We start from the raw sequence: 25,903 nt of genomic DNA on the forward strand, positions 1-25,903 counted from the left end.
TTGTGCAAATCTACTATCAATTGCTAAATGGTAAAATTTCCGGGTCTAAAGATAACCAAATCAGACAAATCGACGTTGTTTCGAACAATCACTTTCAAAGAGATTTTGTTATTCTTTTGCAAAAAAGTTATGTAAAAGTGAAAAAAAAAAGGTTTATACATGCTTGAAGCCCTTAAGATTTTCACAATAAAAAAATTCACAAGCCATCATAAACAAGTTTGGCTAACTATGATTTTTCAAAATAACAATAACCATTTATAATATATATTTAATCTATTTATTTTTATATAACTTACCCTATAAATTAACTTGAAATTGTCTCAAGTTTTGTAATATCGAACCAAGCAAAGGGTTCAAATATTGACCAGCAATCGGCTACAAAACCTTTTAGGGTTTCCTCACTCGATTTACCGATACCTCCCTCCTAAAATATCACAAGAAAATCCATACAGCCCGATCCATCTACTTCCTCATCTTCACTCCTCCACTGCGGCCACCGTCGACTGTTAAACCCTAGCTCTCATTCCACAATGATTTGTTCAAGTAACGTCTCTCTCTTCCTACATCGTTTTCTATACATCATTCATTATTTAGTTTCTGTTGACCTGATCTGTTTTACCTTTTGCTGTTCTATGCTACTTCCACAGTTTCCGGCGAGGTGCCGGAAGAACCTGTTGTTTCTAAGTCATCCGGACTACTTTTCGAGAAGCGATTGATCGAAAGACACATACTGGTGAGTTCACTTTCTTTGCTAGGGTTTATCTTCTTACTTATCGTGAATTTTCCTTTACTTTTATTCCGGCGGTACCTAAAATTCAAGAAATTACAGAAGTTTGAGAGTAATTATAGCACAATAACAACACCATTCATACCAAAATATAACTACAAATCGATTTTCGATGTCCAAGTTTGTCGACAGAGTGTGGCTTTTATGGAACATAGTAGAATTTATGATAAACACTTCAAATAGGGTGTAAAAGAAACCATACCAAGTGTAACTACCGTGATTATACTGGTTCTAATATGTATTTGACTTTATTGATTTTGATTAGGACTATGGAAAATGTCCAGTGACTGGGGAAACCCTAACTACGGATGATCTCGTTCCAATAAAAACTGGCAAGGTTTGCATTTTGTAAACTTTTGTTGCGTATTCTTATATTTCCACAATTTACATCTCAATCTTTACATGTTGAAGCTTATAACTTTTATGAAAAATGCATGCAGATAGTGAAACCTAGACCAGTGCAGGCTGCAAGTATTCCTGGAATGCTTGGAATGTTTCAGAATGTGTGTGTTCTACGTTGTTCTATTAACGATCCTGTTCTTAATCATCTGAATTAAGGTTATAAACTTAGCTCTCATATGTTTGCTACTCCAGGAATGGGATGCTTTGGTGTTATCTGCTTTTGCATCAGAGCAACAATTACATACAACAAGGCAAGAGCTTAGTCATTGTTTATACCAGGTACCACAAACAACTTACTTGTTCACAATTTCAAACCTTGTTTTATCTTTCAATGTTCAAACGGTTCATTTTTTCCAAGCTCATGTTTATATTATTTCTGTAATGTCAGCATGATTCAGCATGTCGTGTGATTGCAAGATTAAAGAAAGAACTTGATGAAGCAAGGACAATGTTGTCAAGTTTAGAAAGACAAGCACCAATGCCAGCAACAACAGCAGTCTCCTCAAATGCTTATGCTATAAGCAATGGGAAAAGAGGTTCTTGTTTTCTGTTCTTCATTCAGAGGTCTATAATCTTTCTTGATTATGTTCTTTTGTGACTTATTTTTTGGTTTTAACAGCTGCTACTGAGGATGATGAGTTTGGTCCTGATGGTAAGAAATTCCGCCCTGGAATTTCTTCCAGTATCATAACCGAATTAACAGACTGCAATGCTGCACTTTCACAGCAAAGGAAGAAAAGACAGGTATCATGGATTCCAAAAGAACTGGAATTCAAGATTTCATTCCATGGCTTGTTTGATTTTTGCATTTCAAGATTCCATTGTATGGCATGTTTGTTTGCCAAATGGAATCCTATTATATATTTACAATAAACAAGTTGACATTTTTAAAAACTCAAATATCATTTTGCATTTTTCTTTCTTCAGATTCCTCCCACATTGGTTCCATTGGATGCTATTGAGAGGTATACACAGCTCAACAGTTACCCTCTTCACAAAACAAACAAAGCTGGAATTTTATCTATTGACATCCATCAATCAAAGGTAGATATTTCATATTTGTAATTCCAACTGCATTTCCACATTTGTTCTTGATCTTTTTATTTTGGGTTTTTAAGAAAGATCTGTTTTGCACATCTCAGGATCTTATTGCTACTGGTGGAGTTGATATGAATGCTGTAGTCTTTAATCGATCTTCAGGGGAAATTGTATCTACACTCAGTGGCCACTCCAAGAAGGTGTTTTTCACTATTTGGTAAAACAAGTAATTTTGATTTCATGTTTTTATGTTTCTACCTTTTTTTAAAAACTTTTATTATCTCTTTTTAGGTCACAAGTGTCAAGTTTGTGTCTGATGGTGAGTTGGTTGTTACTGGTTCAGCTGATAAAGTAAGTTTTAATCTTTTTCTTCATTTTCCTTCTTGAGACCTTGTTTTTATGAACTTTTATTTGTCTGTTTATATAATAAATAAATTTTGCATTGAAGTTAAAGTTAATTTTTTTATTTATTTGCAGACAGTAAGAGTGTGGCAAGGGTCTGAGAATGGAAACTATGATTGTAAGCATGTCTTAAAGGATCATACAGCTGAGGTAATAAATTATGTCATTTTACTTAAAATTTAACATTTTGTGAAAAATAATAAAATTTATTTGTTTCTTAGGTGCAAGCTGTGACTGTACATGCTACAAATAACTATTTTGTAACAGCCTCTTTAGACAATTCCTGGTGCTTCTACGACCTGTCATCCGGATTATGCCTTGCACAGGTTTTTTATTTTTATTTTTATTTTTATAAAAAATGAGATATTTATTGGCTTAGATGATAGGAGTAGTAGTTTAGAAAACATGGAGTGGGCTCTATGCTTATAAAAAAGACCCTAATGTTTTGGTTTTCAAAATACACTTTAGAGTATATTACAAAAATAGTCCCTACACTTTCTGACTTTTACCATGTTTGCTTTAAATTTAAAACCCTTTTCAATTTTGGTTCTTATTTCAGTGTTTACATATCGATTTTGGTACTTATTTAAAACCAAAATATGAAACCTTGAAATAAGGACTGAAACTGAAAAAGGTTTTAAATTTAAAGTTTAAAGTGTAAACAACCATTTTATTATTTCCATCTTTTTTCTTATTTTATAGTGTAAAGGTGAATAAAATCTTTGAAGAGTGTAAGTGTAATTTGTGGTGGCTTGAGAGATTAGTCTCTGTGATTGTAACAATTTATCATTCTTTTTTTTTATAACGTTTTTTTTTTTTTAATTATCTTCTGAAGCAAGTTTTTTTTTTTTGCAATTAATTTGTAGGTTGAAGATTCATCTGTATCCGAGGGCTACACATCTGCAGCTTTTCATCCTGATGGTCTAATTCTAGGAACTGGCACTTCTGGATCAATTGTTAAAATCTGGGATGTGAAGAGTCAGGTAAAATTCCAAAACTGCCCCTGGATCAGTTAATTTGCAAAACTGTATCTTATATCATATTTTTGGTTTTTTGTAGGCAAATGTTGCAAGGTTTGATGGGCATGTTGGGGCAGTTACTGCAATATCATTTTCAGAAAACGGTTACTTTCTTGCTGTAAGTGTTTCTTGAAAATGCACTATTTACAAAAATGGTCCCTATACTTTTTGAATTTTACAGTTTTTAGTCCAAAATTAAAACTTCAATGAGTCCCTATATATATGTGTGTATATATTTTTTTAGACTGCTGCTCAAGATGGTGTTAAGCTGTGGGATCTTCGTAAACTGAGAAACTTCAGGACTTTTACTCCCTATGATGAGAACACTCCAACACAATCTGGTAAATTACATTTTTTTGTCCTTGTCATTAGAAAAAAAATGACCATTTTGCCCCTATGTCATTTTCTCTTTCAAACAAGTCCAACAAATCAAAAGAAATCTGCAACATATGGAAGTTGTTTATTATTAGATTTCAAAATCTTAAAAAGTTTATTTTTGAAAGGGTAAATTGGTCATTTTACACAGAGTTAACTAACTCCCTTTGGAATTTGTTTCAAGCTTTTATAAATTGTCTGTTGACATTGTGTAATGTTTTTTTTTTAACAGTGGAATTTGATCATAGTGGAAGTTACTTGGCAATAGGAGGTTCAGACATAAGGTACTTAGTTACTTACATGTTGGATGATTATTATTTGTATCTGATAAAAGGAAAAGGGTATTTTGGTCATTTACAATACTGTATGTGTATGTGTGTACTTTACTACAGGGTTTATCAAGTTGCGAATGTGAAGTCAGAATGGAACTGTGTTAAAACATTCCCTGATTTGTCTGGCACAGGTTTCCTTCATTCTTTTTTTTTTATTTAAAAATATTAATTTGGTGGGGTTTTATTTTTGAATGTAAAATTAATTTAAATAAATGCAATGCAGGTAAGATAAACAGTGTAAAATTTGGCCCTGATGCAAAATACATAGCGGTTGGGTCAATGGATAGAAATCTTCGGTTGTTTGGTTTGGCTGGAGAAGAAAATGATGCTGCAATGGAAGCCGAATCTTGAAAAAGTGATATGATTGTTGTTTGTTTATCTAAGTGGCTCATTTTGTATTTTATTCAGGTGTAGCATTTTAAAAATATGTCTCTGGATTTTTTTATTTAATGAGACAGATTATTTGTGGTTTTAGAATTTTGAAGTCATGTAAGAATTGAGTTTTATATCCAAAACGGAGGCCTTTTTTTTTTTTAAACAAAATTTAACTTGTAGAATGTTTTTGGCCCTTTAACCTCCGACTTATTTATTTTTAGTTAATTATTTGTATGATTATAGCTTATACTTTATTATTGTTGCTTGTGTTATTAATCCAATAAAAATAAAATAGTTCAAATATAGATTAAAGTCCTAGTAATTCCCTTCATGATCATTCAAATATTGGGATTTAATGATATTTATTTATTGATGTTGTTTAATTCAACACAATTTGGGTTACATAATTCATGTCCCCCTCCTTTTCGCCTTTTCAACTCCTAGATGCTCAATGACAACTTTGATCAAATTTTCAACCAAGCTTGGTCATCATTCTCTGGCTATGGTCTTCCTGATATGTTTCTCCTTGCAAAGCTAAAACACCAAAACCTGGAGAGTAAATGAATCAATAAAGGAGAATCTGGAATTGGACACTTTTAAAAAGGAGTTAAATAGACTTGATCTGGAAGAAGGTGAATCACCTTTCTTAACTGATCAAGAGATAGCAACTTACAGAATGGGAAAACAAAGACTAAGGGAGATCGCAAAGTTTAAAAAAATGGATTTACAACAAAAGTCCAAGATTAAATGTCTAGTTGATGGAGACGAAAACTCACGCTTAAGAATAACCACCGCAAAAATAAAATTCATGGGTTAACCATAAATGGTGCTTGGAACATTGATCCTGTCGCGATTAAAGAAGAAGTGCACAACTTTTTTTAGTTTGAAATTCCATGAGTACTAGCAGAATCGCCCTAAGTTCATTAGTGGTTTATTCAAGAAACTATCCACTGACAAGGGCCTATTTTTAGAAAGTTATTTTTGAGTGGATAAAATAAAAACTGCGGTTTTCGATTGTGGAAGTGAGAAAGCGCCGGGACCGGACGAATTCACATTCAAGCTCCTAAAATCCAAGTGGGAGACTATAAAAGATGATATAATTAGATTTGTGAAATTATTTGAAGAGACGGGAAGGATTTCAAAGGGCTGCAACTCATCTTTTATTACTCTTGTTCCAATGACCAAAGATCATGTCACACTTGGAGACTATAGACCAATCGGCCTCATTGGTTGTATGTACAAAATCATCACCAAGGTTCTCGCTTCTAGGCTAAAGGTGGTGAGTGGTAGCATTATTGATGAGACACAATCAGCATACGTGGATGGCAGAAACATTCCTGACGGGCCTCTAATTATGAATGAAGTATGTACTTGGGAAAAAAAGTCGAAAAAGAAAACTTTTTGTTTAAAGTTGATTTTGAAAAAGTTTTCGATTCAGTAAACTGGAGTTTCTTAGACTCAATCATGGAGCAGATGGGGTTCAGAATCAAATGGAGATTATGGATTCGGGGGTGCTTCCAATCTGCTAGGGCCTCGGTTATTGTTAATGGCTATCCCACCCGTGAACTCCCGTTAACAAAAGGAGTCTGACAAGGTGATCCCTTTTCACATTTTCTCTTCATTATCGTAATGGAGAGTCTGCATATAACCATGAAAACCACATGTACAAAGTCCATTTTTAGCGGCATCAAACTTCCAAATAATGGTCATTTGATCTTACATCTACTCTATGCCGACGACGTTATATTTGCGGGTGAAGGGACTCATACTAATATCAAAAACATTTCCAGAATTCTTAGATGCTTCCAAGTCTCATCGGGGCTGAAGATCAATTTTCACAAATCAAATGTAATTGGGTTATGTGTGGAAAACAATGAAACAAAGAGTTGGGCGATCGAACTAGGATGTCTAGTGGATTCTTTTCCATTCATGCACCTCGGAGTTCCGGTAGGGACAAACATGTCACGCAAGAAATATTGGCAACCCGTTATTTAGAGATTTCAGTCTAAGTTATCAGAATGGAAAGCTAGACATTTATCTTTTGGTGGAAAGGTGACATTGATCAAAGTGGTTCTTGGTAGCTTGCTTACCTATTATTTCTCATTATTCAAAGCACCTGCATGTGTTATTGAGGAATTAGAGAAGCTGAGAAGAAATTTCTTATGGGGAAGTTCAGACGTTGGGAGGAAGATCAGTTGGATAGCTTGGGATAAAGTTTTATCATCAAAAAAAGGAGGTCTCGAGATTGGGTCGCTCAAAGCGCAAAATCTGGCACTGTTATGTAAATGGCTTCGGAGATTACATAATGAACCAGACTCTCTGTGGATATCGGTCGTTTATGGTATCCATAATCTAGAAAGAAACCATGGCAGAACTTCTCGAAAAAAAATCTTATCAGGTGGGCATAACAACATAATCTGAAAGGCTAGGAACAACATAATCTACAATAACACGGTTCAATTCTCTACAACGTTAGTTGATGATGTCATCTCATTGGTTTTTTCTAGGCATAAATTTAGAGGTCGCATACCTCATGTAAATGGATTGAATGATGTTGTTCTCCTTTCTTATGTTGCAATTTGTAAACTCTTGTTTTTGTCCTCGTACCTCTGGTTAGTTTCTTGCTAGTCACGTGGTCTTTTTATATATTATTCGCCGTTTTCAAAAAATTAAGATAATAGAATAAATAAAATAACTAAATAAGCAATTATATTTTACAATTAATTATATCTGAACTGATCTTTAGAAACATAATTTATACATAGTTTTTAACTGTATACTATACATATGTTTTTTTAATTATAATAAATAAACGTGTGTACAAAAATAAAAATAAAAAGATATCTGGTAAAAACTTATTAAAACCCTAATAAAGTGAGACTTTTTAATATCTTTCAGTAAAAGAAATATTATAGCTCAACTAAAATCATGAAAAGTTTTTGAAAATGTCATTAAGAGTTGCATAAACAAAACCTGTCATACTGTAATTTTTATTTAAAGAATAGAAATTAACAAAATAAAAAAGAATCATATTCTCCACTGATTTCATCATCATATATATATATAAAACCTTACATAAACATTCTTTTCCTCTAATTCCCCGGTGTATAAATAAATAATTAAAATAAATGAAACTCAAACACATTACAAAACAACTATAATACTTAATACTAATAATAAAAAATGTAGATAATTACATCCCGTCTATAATTTAATTTTCAGGACACAAATTCATGACTTTTTAACGAGTCAAATCATTTTAATTCAAGGATACCGAGAAGAATGCGCAAATCCCCACAACTACACAAAAACAAAACAGTTAATGTCATAAACAAGTAACGAACTTTCTTTTTTTTTTTTTTTTTTTTTTTTTACAAAACAAACGAAATCCAAAATTAATTACCTCAACATTTTTTAAAGCAAATGCTTCATCATGAGCCAAACATTGATTTCCAAATGTATCACTACTTCCACTTGTTCCATGTAACCTTGTTTTTACATAATTAGGACAAAAAATAAATAAATAATTAATTATATTATTTTCATCAATAGGAAATTTGTAGAAAAGACAATATTAGTATAAATTTAAAAAAAAAAAAAAAAGAACTTACAAATCTTCATCCAAGCATAATGCAAAATTCCCACCTCCTCCAATTGCTAGCATGTCGTTTAGACACATGTAAAAGTACCGGTTTGCCCCTTTTCAAAACAAAAAATATACAAGGGCAAAATGGTCACTTTAATTAAAAACTAATAACTGAGTAGTTAGATTTAACGACCAACAGACCATATTAGCAACAAAATGAAACCATGAGTACGCATTTGTAACAAAAACTGTTTTGAGTATACCACAGGGACCAAACTTGTAATTTACTCTATATATCTATAATGAAAATTTTAAAATAATCTTTTTTATTTTTTTATATATTTTAATGACCAAGTGAAGGAATAAATAAAATAAAATAAAATGCTTACCAGTTGGTCTAAACAGCCTTGGTGCACCATATAATGTTGTGAAAACAAAAGTTTCATATGTCCCCTGTCACGACCATTACCATTCAATGTTTTTAAAAAATGAAATCAATTATAACAAAAAAATTAAATAATAAATAAATATATGAAGCTGCTTTGCTTTAACTTACTTGATATTTCCTCTTGGAAGTAGGTGTCAAAGGACAATTTAGCAGCCCACCAAATATAGCACCTTTAGGATCTCCAGTTATCTGCATACACACAAACATACTGTGTTTGACATGCATTGGACAGAGAAAAACTGATATCACTGATACAAAAGTTACACTTTTTTGGTGTGACAGGGACAGTGACAGTGACAATGACAGGGACAGATGACATTAGGACAAAAGTTACTTTTTTGCCTTAGACATGAAAAGACGTGGATGCCCTCATCATTGAAAACAGCCCTTTAAAGTTACAGTTTTTTGTCAGATCCAAAAAGGTGGGACATGGATTCGGTTTCGGTCTTGATCTCTCATATGTGGGAAAAGACGTTAATGCCCTTAAGCTTACCAGCAAACAAGGGCCAGAAAGATCAGAGCTTTTCCGAATAAGTGTGCGAAGTGATATGCCATGTCTCAGGGTACTGCCCTTAATTGGAAACAAAAAGTGAATACAAATTTAAAAAGAATTAAAAAAAGGAAATATTTTTAAAGATTATGAGGATATTATTACCTATACAACATGACCCATCTGCGGCCTTTGACTAAATTAGGAAGAGAAGACTGAAAGAATTGGTATAAATCTTGATTAATAAAAAATGAATCAAGGGAAAAGTCAATGATAGCTTTCATTGGAGTATTTGGTTCAGTTGCATCTTCAAATTCAGAGCTGCTGCTGCTGCTCCTTGAAGATCCTTGGTCTCCATTTTCTTCAACTCTACCATTTGATGTTATTACTTCCTTGTTTTCGGTTTTTATGTGTTGACTTTGTTGACCACTTTGTTCGTGAGGATTGAATTCATCTTCATCTTCTTCTTCATCCTCATCGTAGGGATCTAAGGGTATGTGTTGCCATGAAATATCTTTGCTTTTCCATCTTGTTGGAAGTGACTGAATTGGCCTTAGGTTATTTCCATGGTTGTTTGAAGGGGAATCACTTGAGGGACGCATGAATGTAAGAACAGATGAGAAGTAATTCCCATCTTTTGAGTGTGATCTGGCCTACATATTAATAATCCCATGTTATAAATATGGCAGATGGATTGTATTGAAACAAGAACTAAGAAAATATAAAACAACTATCATCAATAGGTAGTCAAGTAACCATTTAGAACTTAAATATTTGAGACTCTAATCAAGTAATATGAATGTTTAAACAGAATCTGTAATGGTTCGTTTAGATGATTAAAAATATAGTTATAGTAGATTATGCATGTTAAGTTAAAATTCGATTGATAAGCAGATGTTGAAAAAAGTTCACTGATCACATTTATCATTGAAAATCTAACACTTCATCACAGATCTCCCCTCAATTTCAATCGCGTGAAACACAAAACCTCAAATTGATAATCTGTTCTTCTTGTCTGTATAAAGTGATTCAAGATCTCAAATTGACAATCTCTGTTATTGGACATTCACTTTCCCAAATAACAATAACAATGACATCATTAGCTAACAACAGTTGAACAAACTCACCAATTTCTAAACCAAATCGATCTGCTTTATAAACCTAACACCAGGTTCACAGAATTTAAAAAACGAATAGGAAGATCATCCATCTCCTATGCCATAAAATCAATTAAATAAATAAATAAATAAAAGTCGATACGGATTACAGCTTTCTAGTACCAAAATCGGAATCCAAACAATGCACACATTTATGTAGCGTGAGGATATGATACGAATAAGAAACAAGGTACCGTATGAGGTTGAGGAGAATCAATGGAAGGTGATGAAGGTGAAGATGGAGAATCAGAGAAAAGATTTGTCAGCTTGTCTGTAACTCTGTCTTTCCATGAATGCATTGCGGAAGAGAGGGGGAAGAGAGAGAGAGAGAGACAGAGAGACAGAGATAGATGTGATTATGATTATGATTATGATTGTTAATGGAGATTTTGAAACCCTAGAAACGGAGAGAATGTAGGTGGCGATGATTCAGGGTGAAAAGGGAAGAATTGTGTTTCGTCGGTGAACAGCAAAAGGAGACCAGAGGCATGCCAGCTGTCAATTAAAAAAATAAAAAGAAAATGGAAAAGCGATATTTTGGTCATTCTTTTTTCTCAAGCTGAGTTTACTTGTACGCCAAGGTACTTATTGCAATGCACTCCATGTGTACGGTGGTGGAGTGGTCACCGACTCACCGGCATCCCTCCATTCTTCTAGATTGGTCCATTTGGTTATATTTTTTTATGGTTGGTCCTTTCAAACATTAAATCTGATTTTTAAGATAGATTTTAACAAATCTTTTGGCGTTTTTTGAATTTGGTTATGGAGCAAATGAATTTTAGAGGGTGGATTAAAGGTTGTCTTTCATGTGGAAGAGCTTTTATTTTGGTGAATGATTCCGCTTCGAGAGAACTTGCGATCCAAAGAGGTGTGAGGCAAGGGGATCCAATCTCCACTTTCCTCTCATTCTTGCCATGGAGGACTTTTAATAGTGCTATGAGTGAAGCTTGTCATCACATTTGTTCCATGGTATTGTTCGTCCTAAAGATGGTCCTGTTCTATCTCATCTTATGTATGCGGATGACATTGTTTTTATTTTTGATTGTTGTGACATGAGCTCAGGCCGCTAGGTCTTCTGTGTTAGATCCGGATTGGAGATATGGAGGCGGTGCTGTCAGTAAGTTTTTCGGCGAGATACCTAAGTTGCCATCACAGTAAAGTCGTTAGCGTTACCCCCAATGATCAAGTTAGACCGGTTAGCAGAGATGAGATAGTTCTCCCTAGCTGTAGAGAACCATCTTGGTGTGTAGGGTGTGTGTGTTTGGCCATGGAGGTTGATCTCCCAAGGTGGGAGATGTCTGAGGGTGAAAGAGGTCCTATGGAAAGGTCCCAAAGGAAACTCCCTCTCTATGGAGGAGATTATGTTTTATTTATGGTGGACAATTAGGTCAAGGGAGAGTTAGGTCAGGCCTTGGGCCATGCTAACTTAGGCCCATCTAGCAAGGAGCTGAGGCAAGCACTCAGGCCCCCGACGAGCACCAAGCGCGGGCGCTAGACAAAGCTGGAAGGCAAGCACTCCCGTAAGTAGACCAATCAGTATAACGACATGGAATTACTGATAACTCTTATTTATAGGTTCATAATAACGATTTACAAATGTTTTAGCAAAAACCGAGAAAAATACGCGTACAGGACTACAAAACCAAAAGCTTATATTCGTCGAACTTCTAAATCTAGTAGAGCCTCGCTAAAATACCAAAAAACTCCAAAAAAAAAGATGGTCATATAGCCGAAAAACCGATCTAGAGAGAAATTGTAACGCCCCGTTCCTGGTACACAATTTCTTAATTTATCAAGCATTTATTTTCAAGCTGCTCGACGAGTTGGTAGCCCTAAATCGTCGAGTATATGCCAGATTAGACGCGGGGTTTAAAAAGTCTACTCGTCGAGTCCAAGCATGGACTCGACGAGTAGGTATGCCAGGAGGAAACCCTATTTTCGGGGTTTTGCACCCTATTTAAACCTCTTAATCTCCCTTTGGGCCTCCCTTATCAACATCCCTGTCCTCCAGAAACCCTAGTTCGTTTGAGAGCCTCCCCCTTGAGTTTTTTGTGTGTTTTGGTGCCATTGAAGGTAGTTGCAAGAGCTTGGAGCTAACAAGCTTGGGGAAAGAGAACAAGATCCAGGAACATACTCATCTTTGGCAGCTTTCTGAGGTAAAAATCTCTTAGCTTGATAAACTATAGCTTAGATCTCCTTGTATGTGGATTCTTGGGTCCTTTTCATGTAGTGTCTCACTGCGTGAGCCATAGATGGTCATATCGTGAGGGCCTGTTGACTGTTGACTTTTGACCAAGTTTGACTTTGGGTCAAACTTGAGGATTTTGGGATATTGGTTGAGATTCTATATGGTTTTGGGTATTAGTGGATTCGTGGGAAGAAGCAGTGCTGAAAAAGGGATTGTATCGCGGTGATCAGAATTCTTGATTCAGGTGAGTCTTCCTCACTATACTTACGGGTCGAAGGCAACATGGCAGGCCCAGTGGATTGAAACTGTTGTTGGATTAGGTGTCTAAGCCCATAACTATAATTGGTATGTACTTGAATTGATAGTAGTACAGTCCTTTTTGGTTGCCCTCAAACCTAGCAACCGGACAAGGAAATTATGAAAGGAGAGATATTAATTTATTATAAGATTAATAAATTAATATAAATGAATTTATTAATATGTTAAAAGATTAATATATTAATAAGAAATCATTTTGTTTAATTAATTGTTAGTCAGAAATTAATTAGAATTAATTTTGGGGGTAAAAGAATTAATTATAAAGTGCAGGGACTAGTTTGCAATTATCTAATAGTTGAGTGGAAGGCTCTAGAACCCCCTTGGATGAGGGTGGACGAAATCTTTAGGGGAAACCCTAATAATTTCGTCCATAGGGGCTTGGATAAGGCCCTTGGGTTTGCTTAGGCCCTAAGCAAAGGATAACTAGGGTTTCCCCTAAACCCTAGATCCCTCAGCTATATAAGGAGCCTCCTGGTTCATATTTTGGTCACTCTTTCTTTTGAAGAAACCCTAAGGGCCGAAATTTTGCATACTCCCTCTTCCCTCTCTCTTCTACTTTCCTTCTTGCTAGTTTGGGTGTGATTCCATTAGAGGCATTACACTTGTGGTGCTAGGATTCCAAGAAGATCAAGATCAAGATCAAGGGAATTATCAATTGTTTGCTATAACAATTGAAAGGTATGTTAATGTTAAACCCTAGTTTGTTAATTTCAAAATTATCCTCTCTCCTCTAGGGTTCTTGTTCTGTAATTCAAAGTTGTATGTTCAATAGTTAAAACATAGATCCAAAGTAGGTTGCATGTGAACTTAGGAATTGTTTTCTAGGTTATTTGTTTTACCTAAAACCCATCAACTGTTACATGATAGCATGTTGTTATGCTGTAAAGATCTATTAGATTGGTATCTTGGTATATATGATTTTGTCATGCTTAGTGATGGGTATATCTGCCTGATTGTCTATTGACTAGTTATATGTTTATCTGCTGCATATGTCGATGTAGTGTGGTTGGGTTGGGACTGTACTGTTTTGTGCTACCAGTCAACAAGCCGGTAATGTTTATATCGATATGTTGTTATGTTATGGTATGTATGGATATGTGTTGGTTATTGGGTTGAGGTGGACTGGCTGGGATTGAAGACCATGAGACCCAGGGTGTCACGGATAGATTGCAGGCCCGAGAGGCATACTACTCAGGCCGTAGGCACAGAGAATGTTGATACGTCCCACAAATACGGTCCAAAAATTTCGTTTTAAAATATAAATAAAAACCATAAATGTCATTCAATTTAGAAAACCATGAGTCGTGTATCTTTAAAAAATCATAACAACTGTCAATGTAACAAAACACATGTCAAAACATTAGAGTGAATCCTCCCAGGCTAAAAGTTGTGGTTATGTCATGCAGTCATCCCGAGCTCTTACCTTTACTAGCAGAAGTACCTGAAACCAAAAATGAAAATTATAAGCACGAAGCTTAGTGAGTCTCCATAAACTACCACATACCATACACATAATCACATATAACATACATCTAGGAGATACGGGCCTCGCCCACACTCGAGGAGATACGAGCCTCCGCCCACACTCAACTAACTATGAGACACGGGCCTCACCTACACTCAACTATCTCAAAGATACGAGCCTCACCCACACTCAACTGGCTAGGAGGTACGAGCCTCGCCCACGCTCCGCTATCCGGGAGACACGGGCCCCCGCCCACACTCCGCTAACTAAACATACATACAAGTATCACGCAGACAACAAGTATAACCATAATCTACCAGTTCATAAACATACTCAAATAATACTAAGATACGGGCCCTGCCCACACTTAACTACTAATCATAAACAAGTCTAAACCCACACTTAGCTACTAAACATAAATAATTCTAAGATACGGGCCCAACCCGCACTTAGCTACTCTACACATAAATAATTTTAAGATACGAGCCTAGCCCACACTTAGCTACTCTACACAGGCCGACATTGGTGCATTCGACTCGTTCCTATTGAGGGAAACTCACCTCACACTGTTGAAGTCCCGCGGACAAAACTATAGTTGCTGAATGACAGATTCCTGAACTGTCAACATCAAAATAACACCCAATTAATAATTGGGCTCCAAAACATAACCATAAGTCCATGCTTGAGGAAAAAGACTACTTTACCCCCAACTTAGCTTGATTCAAGCCCAAGGCCCAATTCAAAGGCCCAACAGTCAAACAGTGAATCAAAGCCGAATATATGGCCCAATTTTCCAATTTGGGCTCAAACCTCTATATGGTCTTACCTTAAGGCCCAACCATTTATTCTGGTCCAAACACTTGGCAGTCCACTAGTATAATATCTCATAATCATCAAGGCCCAATTATGACCTATCTATGGCTCAAGTTTCCCAATCGGGACCAAGCCTGTCTAATGGGCCTTATCCTAAAGCCTAATCTGATATTTTAGTCCATATATTTGTTATTGGATGGCCCATCAAGAGCCTATTCACTAAAACCCAATAAAAAGGCTCAACTCAAGGCCCACCAAAATTAGGGTTTCTCACATGAAACGACGATTAGGGTTAAGTATTATTACTTAACCCATTAAGGACTTAACCCATTAAGGATTTAATTCATTAAGTCCATCACTCCATTAGGGCATTCATACAATGTAGTTGGACATAAATCAAAAATCCAGTCTATCAGTCCAAACGCAGGTCCCGACAATTCCTAAAATTACATTCCCCAAATTAGGGTTTTCTAAACCCTAATTAGGGTTTCCAACCCAATCACAAGCCAACTAAGTCCAATATTAAGCTATTGGGTCGATTAGGGTTTCACTGGGTCGGGCACCACCCACTACCACCTCGGGCAGTGGTGGTCGGCGGCGGCTCACGACGGCAGGCGGCGGCAGCCACCATTTCCAATGGTGGTGGTGGTTGTTCCAACCCAAAAATTGCATATACAACATCACTATTGGGTTCTGAGCAAAAAACTCAATCCTATGGTGCACATGCAAAACCTAAAGGTTTGGATCCAGGTTTTTCTAATTATACATGCATTAATCATCCAAAGCTTGTAAACCCTATAACTAGCATAAAAAATCGAAAACTACATCTAATAAACAAGTTAGCATGTTACCTTTTATTGTAGCTTGATAACCTTGAGCTTTTGAGAACCTAACACCTCAAATGAGATGCCTCTAAACACCAAAGCAATTGGAGAATATTAGAGAGAGAGGGAAAGACTATTTTCGGCTCTAGGAATCCTTCTAGGGATGTGGTAGCCGAAAATATGATACCAAAGGGTTCAATATATAGGTGAGGAATTAGGGTTTCAGTCAAATACCCAATCCGGTTGCTTAGGCTCTAAGCAACCCATAGGAACATTCAAGAACCCTAACCTTAGACGAAATCCTTATAGGCTTCCATAAAATTTTGTCCACCCCTTATCCAAGAGGTCCTCAGCCCATTATTGCAAATATTACATAATTACAATATTAGTCCCCTTAATTCAATAAACATCTTTTGACCACAAAACTTATTCTAAATTAATTCTTGACCAATGTTAATTAAATAATATGAATTCTATTTTAATATATAATTCATATAATATATTAATAAATCACATTTATCCTCTTTCTCCATTATTCTTCCAGTCAAGTTGCTTTGGTGAAGGCAACCCAAAAGGACCATGCTACAATCGGGTCAAGTACATACCAAATATAGTTATGGGCTTAGACACCTAATCCAACAGTCACACCCATAAATTACACACTCACACACAAAAACACACACAAATCCACCCTTCACAGTGGCTTGTGGCGGCAAAAAACGGTGGTAGGGGCGGCAGCCACCATGATTGGTAGCCATGGTGGGTTTTTCTCGGGTTTTCCAGCCAACAACACACCTGCACACCCATGATGTCGACTGGAACACGCACACCCACCCAAAACATACATAACACGTCCATTCTTGTGGTGGTATGCGGTTGTCGGAGGGGGGTATCATCAAACGTAACAGGTGACGGACAGGAGGAACAACAAAAGAACGCGGGAGAGAGAAGAAGGTGGGTTGTAGTGGACTTACCGGGTGTTTCTGGTGGCTCACGACCCACACACGACGAACAATGCTTCGAACTCCATTGGCGGTTCTCCGGTTGCCCACAACATACAGCAGCAAGGCATGAGGTGGTGGTGCTTCGGTGGCGAGGTGGTAGCAAACATGGTGGCGCTCGAATTTGGCTTGCAGGCGTCGTTAAGAAGGCATCTAAGGACAGTGACAGTTGTATTGAACGCTAGGGTTAGAGTTGTATCACCATAATGAGAGGGGAAAGAAATATGGGGTTAATCCCGTGTCTCATTTCAAACCTTTGTCCATTTTTCCAAATTCAGCCCCTCCTCTCAACATCTTTCACAATTTAAATCCAAAACTTACCAAACAACCCCTGCCCTAAAAAATATTTACAAACAGAATCCAAAATTTACCTTTAGCCCTTGCTTCCAATAATATATTTAACACAAGTCCAAATGATACCATTTAAACCCCAGATTCCTGAATTTATAACAATTTACTCCCATGGCTGACACTAATAAACTAGTATGGATTTGGAGCTTCAATAAAAAAACAATATGAAATATACTTCTCATCCCAGGGTTCATTTATTTATTTGTTTTATTTAATCTTATATATTTAATTCCCAAAATAGAATGTTACGAACGTCGAGGCGTTCCAGTCATGCTGAAGGCTCTGTAAGCGTCATAGATAGTTTGTAGGCCGGTGCGGCGTTCCAGTCATGATGAAGGTTCTGTGAGCATTTCAGATAGTCTGTAGGCCCAATGAGGCGTTACATTCATGCTACAAAGCGTCAGATAGTCTATAGGCCGGTGCAGCGTTCCATTCAGGCTGACGGCTCTGTATGCATGCTGTTTTATATGTTATTTGATTATGCGTTGGTACTTTGGGGGATCTCAATAAGCTTCATGCTTAAAGTTTTGGTTTATGGTTTCAGGTACTTCAGAATACCGTAACAAGGCGAAGGCGTGACCGTACACATCCTTGGTTTTCTGACTGATTGGATCTTGGGAGACTTTGATTTTAAATAATATTTTGCAAATAATGGTTTTGTGAACACCTTTTTTAGTAAATGGTTTGCTTTCAAAAGTTTAAATTTGATGTGGCTTTTGGGTCATTACATTATTCTATTTAGTCGACTAGCCCGAATTTGCGGGCGTTACAACCAATAATCTAAGAAAATTACATCATCCGCATACCGAAGATGCGAAATGACCGGGCCTTGGTGAGAAAGTTGGATGCCTTCGAACATACCTTTTTCTTTTTCCATCTCCATCTCAACATGTAACCCCTCAGTTGCAATGATAAATAAGAACGAATATAATGGGTCTCCCTGTCTAACCCCACGTTCCATACATAATTCCAAGGTCGCCGACCCATTTACAAGAACCGATATCATTGTTGATGACAAGCATCCATGCACCCATCGACGCCATTTTACCCCAAAATCCATTTGTTGAAGGATCGAGTCTAATACTCCCAGCCGAGACAGTCAAAGACTTTCTCAAAGTCGACTTTGAAAGTGAATGCCTTCCGTTTGCATTTCTTTATCCACACAATTACTTCATTAAGGATGAGTGGGCTATCCAGAATAGAGTGATTTTTTATAAAAACAGTCTGAACAAGGCTCACCACCAAATGAATTATCTTCTTTAGCCCCTTTGCTAAAACTTTGGATATAGTTTTATACAAGCAACCGATTAGACTGATGGGCCGAAAATCACCAATTGTAATTAAATCTTGAATCGATAGAATGACGGATTGCCATGGATACCAGTAGACGACTCATGGTCGTGGGTCGAATTTTTTTTGCCTTACGTACACAAGCACCATCATTTTCCTTTTTTACTTACAATCCGAAAGAGTATGGATCAAATTAGATTCAATATTCTTATTCCTTTTATCTCTAATACACGATCTATTTATATAAGAACCACCTAAGTCATATTTCAACATGATATGTTTGTCTTGAATCTCGAAGACATACCCATATACATTAGTGTGATAAAAATCACATACACTCTTTAGTAATTCAGTAATTCATCATATGATTCATATTTGAAGCTAGCTAAATAAAACTCTTCATTTTATACGATAGAACTTGATGAATCCATTCCTATATATTGAATAAATTTTAATACAACGAGACATAGTATTTTAGAATCTAATGTATAAGCCATTTTGTTCATTCAAGAATTATTTTTAACACAATCAAACATTTTGAATCAATAGGTTAACATTCAACTTTAACAAAATGGTTTTAAAAGAATCAGAATCAATATACATCACATATAACTTTAACAAAAATCAGAATCAAACATCATATTTGAGTTTATCATTATGAGGTAGCTAAATTAAGAGTAGTTAAAGAAGCAACCCCGATTGAAGCGTTGCCTAGAAAAGGAGGAAAAAACATTTCTAGTGCGTCATTTGGAATTTCTAACCCATACATAACCCTAGAATGTTTGATATAGTTAGATAACATTTTTAATAAAAATACGATGAAAAATATATATGTATTATTGTATGAGTAAAAAGATTGTAAACTTTTCTAAATTTCACCAACAACCCAAATGTTTTGGTTAAGGAATCCCAATGGTGCACGTGCGCTCCATATATGGTGAATGACGCGCCATTTCCCCAGTATGTGCGACGGCGAAAAAAAGCCAAAAACACGCACACACACATACTCTTACTCCAAAAACCCTTTTGCTTCATTGCCTTGCCTCAACGAAGATTTATCAGGTTTGATTCTCTGCACCAAAACCACCTGTTTCATCGATATTATCTTGCTTGTTAATGGTGGAACCTTAATTGAAGCTATTCGGAATTTTGTTCTCAGGTATCCAGCCGCATTGCAGATCTAGGGTTTTATTAGGGTTTCTGTTCCGATGGCAACGCCGTTTCACTTTCCTCTCACCGCTGCTCAGGTTTGCATCTGTTTTCAGCTCTTCCTGCGTCGTTATGTGCATATGGATAGTTGTTTACTGGGGTTTTGGTGTTTTTAGGTTGGGCATTACTTCGTCGGACATTACTACCAGGTGCTTCAGACGCAACCTGATGTTGTTCATCAGTTTTATAGCGAAAGGAGCACGTTGCTTCGCGTTGATGGTGACGCCAGAGTTACCGGGACTTCAATGCTGGTGAAATTTCGACTCCCATATCTACTTGAGCTCCTATTTTGTGGATACTCTATTTTCACTACAGAAGTCAGAACCACTACAATAATCAGTAGATTCTGGATTTTATATCAATAGAGAGTTTGGTCATTCATATACAGCAACGTTTGAGTTTAATAGTTTTGCCTCTTTCGCTTCTTATTATCTTCTTTACTGATATGCAAATGCAGTAGGATTTTAAGCGTTATTAGATGTTGTATATCAGTTACAGAACAAACCATTGTAAAACGGTGTAATGGCTTGAAGTAAGAGTTTCTTCCTTGGTTTGAATATACTAGGCAACATATATTCCACTTGTTTGTAGATTGAGATTTCATTGGTTATCATATTTATCCTTGGTTTATTGTCGAGTACTAGGTTTGAGGAATCATACATTCCTTGATGGATTGCCTTTGATCTAGATTACAAGTGTCATTTTGTTTCCATAACCAGACATGCCATTTTGTTTTCATAATTGTCTTTGCACCATTTACCTTTCATTTTCACACTAATTACTTTTCTGTGATCAATATCATGTTTGTGGCTCTTATGTTTCTTTCACATTTATTGCAGGAAATCCATTCTATTGTCATGTCCCTCAACTACACTGGAGTTGAAATCAAAACATTACACTCCCTTGAATCTTGGGACAATGGTGTCCTTGTATTGGCATCAGGCTCAGTGCATCAAAAAGATTTCAATAGCAGGACATTTGTTCAGACATTTTTCCTTGCACCTCAAGAGAAAGGCTTCTTTGTACTCAACGATATCTTTCACTACATTGATGATCAACCAATTCATCATCATCACCCTGTTGCCTATTTGTCTCAAAACAATCTTCTTTCCAAATTGAATGCCCCAACTGCTCTTCAAGAACAAGGTACTGTATGTCTGTATGACTATCTTATTTTCTTGCATTACCCATGAATCATTAACAACTTAGAAATAAAAAATTCATGTTTTGAATGTGCTTATTCAGCATCAAACTACATGGGAGTTGGTGATATCCAGGGTAGGGATTTTGTAACACCTACTACCACAGCTGTAGAAAATGGTTCTGTGAACAATTACAGTTTCCAAAAACAACAATTGCAAGCTCCTGAGGTTGAAAACAGTCTTGAAGACAACTATCCTGTGAAGTCAAATGGTTCAGTGAATGCACTACAAGACCGTTTGACTTCAGTTGAGGAACCTGTAGGAGAGCCTCAAAAGCATACTTATGCTTCCATTGTATGCAATTCATCTTTAGCTGCTTTAACTAAATACAATTTACCAAATTGCCCTTGTACTGACTTTTTGTCACTTCTGTTCCTTGAAGTTGCAAGTAGCGAAAGGGCAGTCTGCACCACCATCAGCACCAAGAGAGCAGCAACCTGTCACAAAAAGTCCAACACCTTTTGAGTTAAACCATGTGGAGCCCACTTCACAAAGATCTGGGGTTGAAGCTGTGGAGGATTCATCTGGTGTAGAAGATGAAGGTACATAAACTTTCTCTTTTGGACTGAATAAAGTGTCTTGAGTGTGAGTAAATGACCGTTTCGCCCTTGTGCTTAGAAATGTATGTATTAAGTCAAAAAGAAGCACCTCTATATATTGTGTCTCCATTAATTACTTTAATTGATGCAATTGGCTTGTTTCTTTGGTGTTTTTTTTGATGTAGATTCTTTCTTTATTAATTATAATTTTACATCGATTTGTTCTTAGTAGTTGAGTTGAAGTCAGTTTATGTGAAAAACGTGCCAACGAATGCAATTGCTTCTGATATTGAAGAGGAGTTTAAGAAATTTGGTAAGATCAGGCAAGATGGTGTTGCCATAAGAACAAGAAAGGTTAGTTAGGTCATTTTCATATTATAAAATTTAAATAGTATCTCCTGCTTTTTGTGCTTTAAAAAGACACTGAATTTGAGTGAAAACTTATATGGATTCAGGATATTGATGTGTGCTATGCATTTGTTGAGTTTGAAGACATGTCTGGTGTTCACAATGCTATCAAGGTAAAGTATAACTGAAAAGTGAAAAATAACATTTTATTTAATATTTTAATATTTTATATTTTTATCAAGTGATTGCTTACAGAATGATGCCAATTAATTGTTTAGGCATCTACTGTTGAGATTTCTGGGCAGCAGGTTTTCATTGAAGGAAGACGAGCAAATCGAAGCAACAATGCATATCGAGGTGGAAGTATGTGTTTTCTATACCTTCTAAACGGAATTGGAATTCGAGATTCCATTCCATGTATTGAACGGAATTCAGTTCCTTCCAATTTCATGTCTTGGGTGGAAGGAATTCGTTTTCATTATTATTTTATTTTTTTATTATTATTTTTTAATAATAAATTATCAAATACTCAATACATCATTTGCATATATCTTGGGTTGTGGAATCCGATGGAATTGGAATTTGAGATTCCATTCCATGGCTAGTTTGGTAGCCAAAGGAAGGAGTTCAATTCCATTAGATTTCTATAAACTTGATGCTTGATGGATTTCATTATTCTTTTGAGTGGAAGGAATTCAGTAATGCTAAAAGACCAAAATACCCTTTTACACATCTTTTGACAGATTCCATCCAAAAACATTCTAACCAAACTATGGCATCATAACGTGTAGGAGGAAGAGGAAGAGGCAGGAGTGGATACCAAATGGACGGTAGAGGACGATTTGGAGGCCGAAACTATGCCCGAATGAACGGTCAAGATCCAAGAAGCAATGGCTACTACCGCCACACTTATTCAAGAAACGGTCACAGCCCTTCCGATTGAAGGACTGAAAAGACCATTATACCCTTTGGAATTCTTTTGGGGTAGTTATGTTTCTTTTTTCTTCTCAAGTTCAGTTATAGCATATTATAGTTATGGAAGTAAGCAAAAGCCAAAAAAAAAAAGAAGTTATTTAAAATGAGGTCTTTCTTGGTTTAGTCTGTGCTGGGGTGTATATGCATCGTGTTACATTTTTGACCTTCTACAGAAATAGTCTTTAAAAATCAAATCATCACATGCTTTTTATGTAGCTTTGGGTCTTTTACAACTCTTTGCATGTTATATCTGTTCATCAAAATAGAAAGAGACAATAGTACAAAAAACATATAGTCACGTCATTCAAGATTCCAACTTCTCATCTTATGACAACATCTTATTCGTGTGTTATTTGATTGTTACTCTTCAATCTTCCATATTTGCTTCCCAAAGAAACTTGGCATATGCAGCAAGAACATCACTGAAAACACAAAATAAAAAAATAATATATAACTTGAAAATAGTCGTATAAATAGAATATGCAAAAAAAAAAAAAAAAAAAAAGAAAAGAACCTATTGGATGGAGTTAATTTGACTGATTGTTCAAAGTAAGCATTAGCTTTGTGTTGATCGCGATGAAGCTCCCACACCAATTGTGCGTATTGTGAAACTGCTTCACTGTCATCTGGATTGGCTTGTATTGCACGTGAATAGTACTTTTCCGCCCCTTCAAGGTCTCCTTTTGTCTGTATACATTGAAATGAGATTAAAACTGTTATTGATATCTCTATTGTCAAAATTAACCTTATAGATAAAGTTTGTCCAATAGTATGGAAATTTTATAAACCTGTTGAAGAAAACGGGCGTAGTTTGTAAGTAACAAAGGGTCACAACAACTTTCGTTGACCATTGTCTTGTAATATCTCTCAAGATCATTGACCCCAACACCAAATGTAGTGGCTTCATCCTTCTCTTCATTTTCATCTATTTCCCATAAGAACCTTGCATATGCTGCAAGAACATCGCTACAAACAAAAATTTTGAATCAATTGTATGACATTTTAAAGCCCTTTTAAGGTGCAAAAGATGACATGTTAGAGTGTCCATTGTTTTTAACCTTAAACAAAACATGACTTGACATGTTGTATTGAATTAAAACCTAACATGGCAACTAGAAAATGACGTGATATGTTGTAGTGGACTAGAATAACAATAATTTATCTTGTTTTTAGCATATAATTTAGGTGACAACCCTTTTTCTTTGCAATTAGGTAATAAACTAACATTTTTTATATTAAATATGTCGCTATGATTTCGATTTTATATATAAAAACTCACGAGTTCTCAGGTGCAGCATGAACAGCGCTCTGAAAATAACCAGAGGCTCTATCTTGATCACGATGAAGCTCCCATATCAACTTAGCGTATTGCATCAGAATCTCACCATCTTTAGGATCCGCCATTGTTGCACGGAAATAGTATTCCTCAGCTCCATTAACATCTCCATTCAACTGTCATGCCAATCTCAAGTTTAAATTCATCAAATTCAGTCGCTTTCTCTCTAATAGTCTAATTCATCCATTAGAAGATAAAATCAGAATGATAATCAGTTTTTTTCACCTGCAAAAAATGAGCATAGTTCTTCAATAAAACAGGGTTTGAAGGATCTTCGTCTAACATCCTCTTATAATTCTCCACAACGTCGCCACTTTCGTCAAATCGTTCGGTGCCATTGATACACACTGGTTCAATCTGTTCTTCGTTTTGCAAAATACCCAATTTCTTAAATCCATTCAATGGATCGTTTTCATGATTCTCAACGCTGAGTCCCATATTTTCTGCGAAACTGAACTCATCATTGCCGACTTTAACCTTTAATTCCCCTTTCCTATTGTCAAGCAACATATCTTCATCGGCGTACACAGAGAGAGAGGGCTCTGTATGCAACATTATAAGATCCAATTGATATGGACAAAAGCCAAATCTATCAAATTGAGATTAAAGGGTTCGAAATTGAGTGTTGTTGGGGTTACTTCGATTGATGAATTCAGAATTATCAGGAATTTCGATTTCAGGGTCGGCGGCGGCGGTGGCGGTGGAAGGTTATCAGTGAATTCTTGTATTTATTAATGAATTGCGGCGGTGTGAATGAAATCTATGATGGAGAAAAGGGTGTGGTGAACAATTGGTGTTCATAGTAATTTTATAAAATTTATTATATTTCCAAGAAATAAAGAAGTTATGAAGATCCACAAAAAAAGCTACAAAAACCATTTTCTATCTTTAATTTTGGTTTAATTCAAAAAAAAAAAAAAATACAAAATGCTATTTTTAATAGATAAAATTTTAAATTCAATTGAATGCATGGGGTGTTTGGCTTAATTTTTCACAGCCAAAAGTCCTTTTTGGAAAAGAAAAAAAGGAAAAAAATGTTTGACAAACTAGTTTTAAAAACCAATTTTGAAGTTTTTACATAAGAAATTTTTTTTTTTGGAAAAGTCAAGAAATCCTGGCTTTTTGTAACTTTTTAAAAAAGAACTTTTGAGGTTTGAAAAGCTAAGCCAAACACCCCCATAATATACTTATATGATATGATTTTTATTTACAAGCTCTGTTAATTTTGTTTTATCATAAAATTTTAAAATTCTAATTATGGCAAAGAATTGTGCATTAAATGAGAGAAAACATCAACAAATTGATTCAGGTAATCCATGCATTAGTCAGACTTTGACTTCTTTATTTTGACAAGTATGAAGATACCGCCATGGTCACCGGCCTTTGAGATCAAAGACTACCGTTTTTGCATTTTGTTTGGTTAGTATTTATTTATTTATTTATTTTTAATATTAATTTTATGGATTTAGTTGGTGAGGAATATGGTACATTGCTATGATATTTAAGATTAGTAGTCAGGTACCTATATTATAAGGTTTATTAAAAAAAAATATAAATATTCAAATTTAGGAAAATTTTAATTTATAAAGAAAAAATGAAAATATTAAATTATTAAAATAAAACGTTCGATTTG

At 35.6% G+C, this 25,903-nt stretch overlaps 4 protein-coding genes across 7 annotated transcripts; 2 read left to right on the forward strand and 2 right to left on the reverse strand.

The window, feature by feature from the left end:
* Positions 1-339: 339 nt before the first annotated feature.
* Positions 340-4,912, forward strand: LOC111885924 (pre-mRNA-processing factor 19). Its single transcript, XM_023882160.2, has 18 exons — positions 340-543; positions 648-733; positions 1,053-1,124; positions 1,228-1,290; positions 1,382-1,468; positions 1,578-1,725; positions 1,809-1,933; positions 2,117-2,233; positions 2,332-2,427; positions 2,519-2,578; positions 2,705-2,779; positions 2,851-2,955; positions 3,496-3,612; positions 3,689-3,766; positions 3,893-3,989; positions 4,256-4,307; positions 4,416-4,486; positions 4,579-4,912. The coding sequence occupies exons 1-18, from the start codon at positions 531-533 to the stop codon at positions 4,704-4,706; spliced, it is 1,590 nt and encodes a 529-aa protein (XP_023737928.1). The 5' UTR covers positions 340-530; the 3' UTR covers positions 4,707-4,912.
* A 2,848-nt stretch (positions 4,913-7,760) lies between these two features.
* LOC111885940 (uncharacterized) lies at positions 7,761-10,900 on the reverse strand. Of its 2 annotated transcripts, none has more exons than XM_023882181.3 (8): positions 10,606-10,900; positions 9,420-9,907; positions 9,258-9,330; positions 8,873-8,953; positions 8,706-8,769; positions 8,342-8,429; positions 8,134-8,218; positions 7,761-8,030 (listed from the first exon to the last, which is right to left on the reverse strand). In XM_023882181.3, the coding sequence occupies exons 1-8, from the start codon at positions 10,708-10,710 to the stop codon at positions 7,995-7,997; spliced, it is 1,020 nt and encodes a 339-aa protein (XP_023737949.1). In that variant the 5' UTR covers positions 10,711-10,900; the 3' UTR covers positions 7,761-7,994. The 2 variants fall into 2 exon arrangements, with proteins under 2 accessions (XP_023737949.1, XP_023737950.1); XM_023882182.3 differs by lacking the exon at positions 10,606-10,900 and adding an exon at positions 10,382-10,471.
* Positions 10,901-19,564: 8,664 nt separating this feature from the next.
* LOC111885919 (nuclear transport factor 2) lies at positions 19,565-23,149 on the forward strand. Of its 3 annotated transcripts, none has more exons than XM_042901954.2 (10): positions 19,565-19,723; positions 19,821-19,908; positions 19,987-20,121; positions 20,710-21,016; positions 21,116-21,366; positions 21,455-21,614; positions 21,841-21,965; positions 22,067-22,132; positions 22,238-22,316; positions 22,751-23,149. In XM_042901954.2, the coding sequence occupies exons 2-10, from the start codon at positions 19,870-19,872 to the stop codon at positions 22,900-22,902; spliced, it is 1,314 nt and encodes a 437-aa protein (XP_042757888.1). In that variant the 5' UTR covers positions 19,565-19,723; positions 19,821-19,869; the 3' UTR covers positions 22,903-23,149. The 3 variants fall into 3 exon arrangements, with proteins under 3 accessions (XP_042757888.1, XP_023737922.1, XP_023737923.1); XM_023882154.3 differs by having other exon boundaries at positions 19,566-19,723; positions 22,238-22,322; XM_023882155.3 differs by having other exon boundaries at positions 19,566-19,723; positions 21,844-21,965; positions 22,238-22,322.
* LOC111885920 (uncharacterized) lies at positions 23,116-25,083 on the reverse strand. Its single transcript, XM_023882156.3, has 5 exons — positions 24,496-25,083; positions 24,214-24,386; positions 23,723-23,900; positions 23,449-23,621; positions 23,116-23,356 (listed from the first exon to the last, which is right to left on the reverse strand). Exons 1-5 carry the CDS (start codon positions 24,823-24,825, stop codon positions 23,302-23,304), a joined length of 909 nt encoding a protein of 302 aa, XP_023737924.1. The 5' UTR covers positions 24,826-25,083; the 3' UTR covers positions 23,116-23,301.
* Between the last annotated feature and the right edge of the window lie 820 nt (positions 25,084-25,903).

This window comes from Lactuca sativa, chromosome 1 (assembly GCF_002870075.4).
Source record: "Lactuca sativa cultivar Salinas chromosome 1, Lsat_Salinas_v11, whole genome shotgun sequence".
NCBI classification, from domain to species: domain Eukaryota; kingdom Viridiplantae; phylum Streptophyta; class Magnoliopsida; order Asterales; family Asteraceae; genus Lactuca; species Lactuca sativa.